A 2,553-nucleotide genomic window follows, 5' to 3' on the forward strand; every position below is an offset into this window, starting at 1 on the left:
TTGGGATGGCAAATATGAAGGACCCTCAAAAAGAGAAAAGATGTCAAGAAAATCGTATCCCATTGAGCCTAGGAGAAGTGCAGGCAAATGGTGTGAAAAGTGTCACAAAAGACACACGTGAAATTATGATAGTGTTTATATTCCATTGAGATGTTTCTAGTGCGGGAAGTCACGACATACCGCAAGGAATTGTTCAACGAATAAACAATTTTTTTTAATTGTAGGGAAAGCAGTCACTTTTATGCAAATATCCCTAAGACAAAAATAGATGTGCCGAAGAATGTTGGGCAATTCATGAAGAATCGCGGATGTTAAAAAGAGTGAAGGAAAGAAAATTGTTACCAGATGGAGAGCCTCCCCGATGACTACTGAAGAGGCTAGAGACAAATATGATGATGCTGTTGTATTCGATTTGGCTGCAACATTCTCATTTGTATCGATTCGATTTGCCAAAAAATTAGATATATCGTTCGTCCCGTTAAACAAAAACATTATTGTAGAAATGATTGATGGGAATCGAGTTTTAGTTCAAAATAAATATTTAGCTTGTCGATTTGAAATTGACTGGAATTTTTACCCTATCAATTTGAAACCGATAACTACCAAAGAGTCTAAGTTGTCGTAGGAATGGACTGATAGTGCCAAACAACACCCATATTACTTTTAATGAGAAATTAATTATTATTGAAACTTCGGGCAGTTGCAAAACAACCATACAAGGAGAAAGGCGATTAGATAGGGTCCCGATAAGTTCTATGGAAAGAGTTAGAAATGATATTCACAAAGGAGAGATAATGTATGATCCCTATGAGTCACAACCGAAATTGAGAGAACGAAAGATAACTGGTGTTGAGATTTTCAAAGAGTATCATGACGTATTTCCGGATAAAGTACCAGGATTACCACCTGATCGACAAGTTGAATTTGCTATTGGTGTAGTACCCGAATCACATCATGTAGCTCAAGCACCTTATTAGTTAGAACCATCAGAAATAGAAGATGTCTGTAACACTTTGAAAGAATTGATAGATTACGGTTTTATATGTCTTAGTTCGTCACCATAGGATGCGCCTATCATATTTTTTAAGAAAAAGGACGACACCATGCGTATGTGTATTGATTATCGAGAGCTGAAGAAGACCACGATAAAGAATTGTTACCCGTTACCATGCATAAATGATTTGTTTGATAAAACTGAAAATGATTCATTCTTTTCAAAGATCGACTTGAGATTTGGATATCATCTATTAAAGGAGAAAGAGGTGGATATTTGAAAAACTCCTTTTCGAACTCGATACAATCATTATGAAATTTTGGTAATGTCGTTTGGGTTAACAAACACACTTGCAACTTTTATGGATATGATGAGTAGGATTTGTTGCCCAGTTTTAGACAGATGATATTTTGATATATTCATGAAGTCAAGAGGAGCATAAAGAGAATTTGCGACAAATTTTGGAGATTTTTCGTAAAGAAGTGCAGTTTTTGGGCCATGTTATCAGTAAAAATGGTGTACAACTAGATCTTACAAAAATAGAAGCGGTGATGAAATGGGACTGTCCAAAAAACCGATGAGTGTTAGGTTTGATGACGAACACAATTACGAACACAATTGATCCAAGAAAAACAGTTAAGAACACAAGATGTAAATATAATCTGGTTGGCTCGTATTTAGTCTGAAATGAGTACAAAGTATCGAGAGTGTTTACAACCAGGAGTTCTCAAAAAGGTACACTCTACTCTAGTACTTACCATATTTATAGGTTACAACAGAATCATCAAAAAAATACAAGGACTAATCATTCTAGCATCGAAACTAACAGTGCCTTGAAAATCCATAGAGAGTCGAAATCATTTGGATTTTGACTCCTTATAGACTTAGACCATTTTGACTCCTCACTGTTAGCGATTCAACCCCTATAATGTCCCCTTAGTGAGAGAAGTCGAATTATGCGATCAGCTGTGGAGTCTGAAGAAGTACATTCTGAATCTCAATATACCACACAAATGTCTTTTGAATTTCTGCCTTGTCTTCACTTTCGTTCTTCTTGCAGTTGTTAATTTGAATAAGGAGATTTATATACTAAGAATTCGTATACCTCTCAAGATCACTCACTTGGAACAAAAACTTTGTCATCCACCCATTCTTATTCTTTCCTTGAAACATGACACCAAGAGGTTGATGAATTATCTCACCATCTTCCTAATCATTGATCTTCCGCTTTCCTCTTAGCAAAGATTGAGGGACTTTCGAAGGTTTATTGACAGCTGATGAAAGCTCAATATCAGTGATTTCCAAGTAATCATAGTAGTTGTCTATGAAAACTTTGATATGAGCAAAACCAATGATGAAATCATCCTTTTGGTCTCTGTTATCTTCAAAACATCCACATTACTCAAAATCTTTGTGACCATGATCAAGTCATTTAAGTTCATTAATGGGAAATCTGCAATAGTGAACTCAAAAGCAACATTATTTTCTCTTAACACCACGTAACAGAAGTTTTGCAGCAGACCTTCAAACAAGTTGTCACGAATGATGTTCATCACCTT

General features: G+C 35.6%; 1 protein-coding gene across 1 annotated transcript; it reads left to right on the top strand.

The window, feature by feature from the left end:
• The first annotated feature begins 361 nt into the window (after nt 1-361).
• Nucleotides 362-977, top strand: LOC145106090 (uncharacterized). The gene is made up of 2 exons (XM_079043134.1): nt 362-609; nt 701-977. Exons 1-2 carry the CDS (start codon nt 362-364, stop codon nt 975-977), a joined length of 525 nt encoding a protein of 174 aa, XP_078899260.1.
• The last annotated feature ends 1,576 nt before the right edge of the window (nt 978-2,553 follow it).

This window comes from Lactuca virosa, chromosome 4 (genome assembly GCF_052849685.1).
Source record: "Lactuca virosa cultivar CGN04683 chromosome 4, Lactuca_virosa_CGN04683_v6, whole genome shotgun sequence".
In the NCBI taxonomy this organism is placed as follows: Eukaryota; Viridiplantae; Streptophyta; class Magnoliopsida; order Asterales; family Asteraceae; genus Lactuca; species Lactuca virosa.

What these genes read in the sequence shown, in the direction of transcription:
- LOC145106090 (XM_079043134.1), top strand. Translation starts at nt 362, where the DNA reads ATGACTACTGAAGAGGCTAGAGACAAATATGATGATGCTGTTGTATTC. An exon ending in AAACCGATAACTACCAAAGA is followed by an intron (nt 610 to 700) that starts GTCTAAGTTGTC and finishes AACTTCGGGCAG; the next exon opens with TTGCAAAACAACCATACAAG.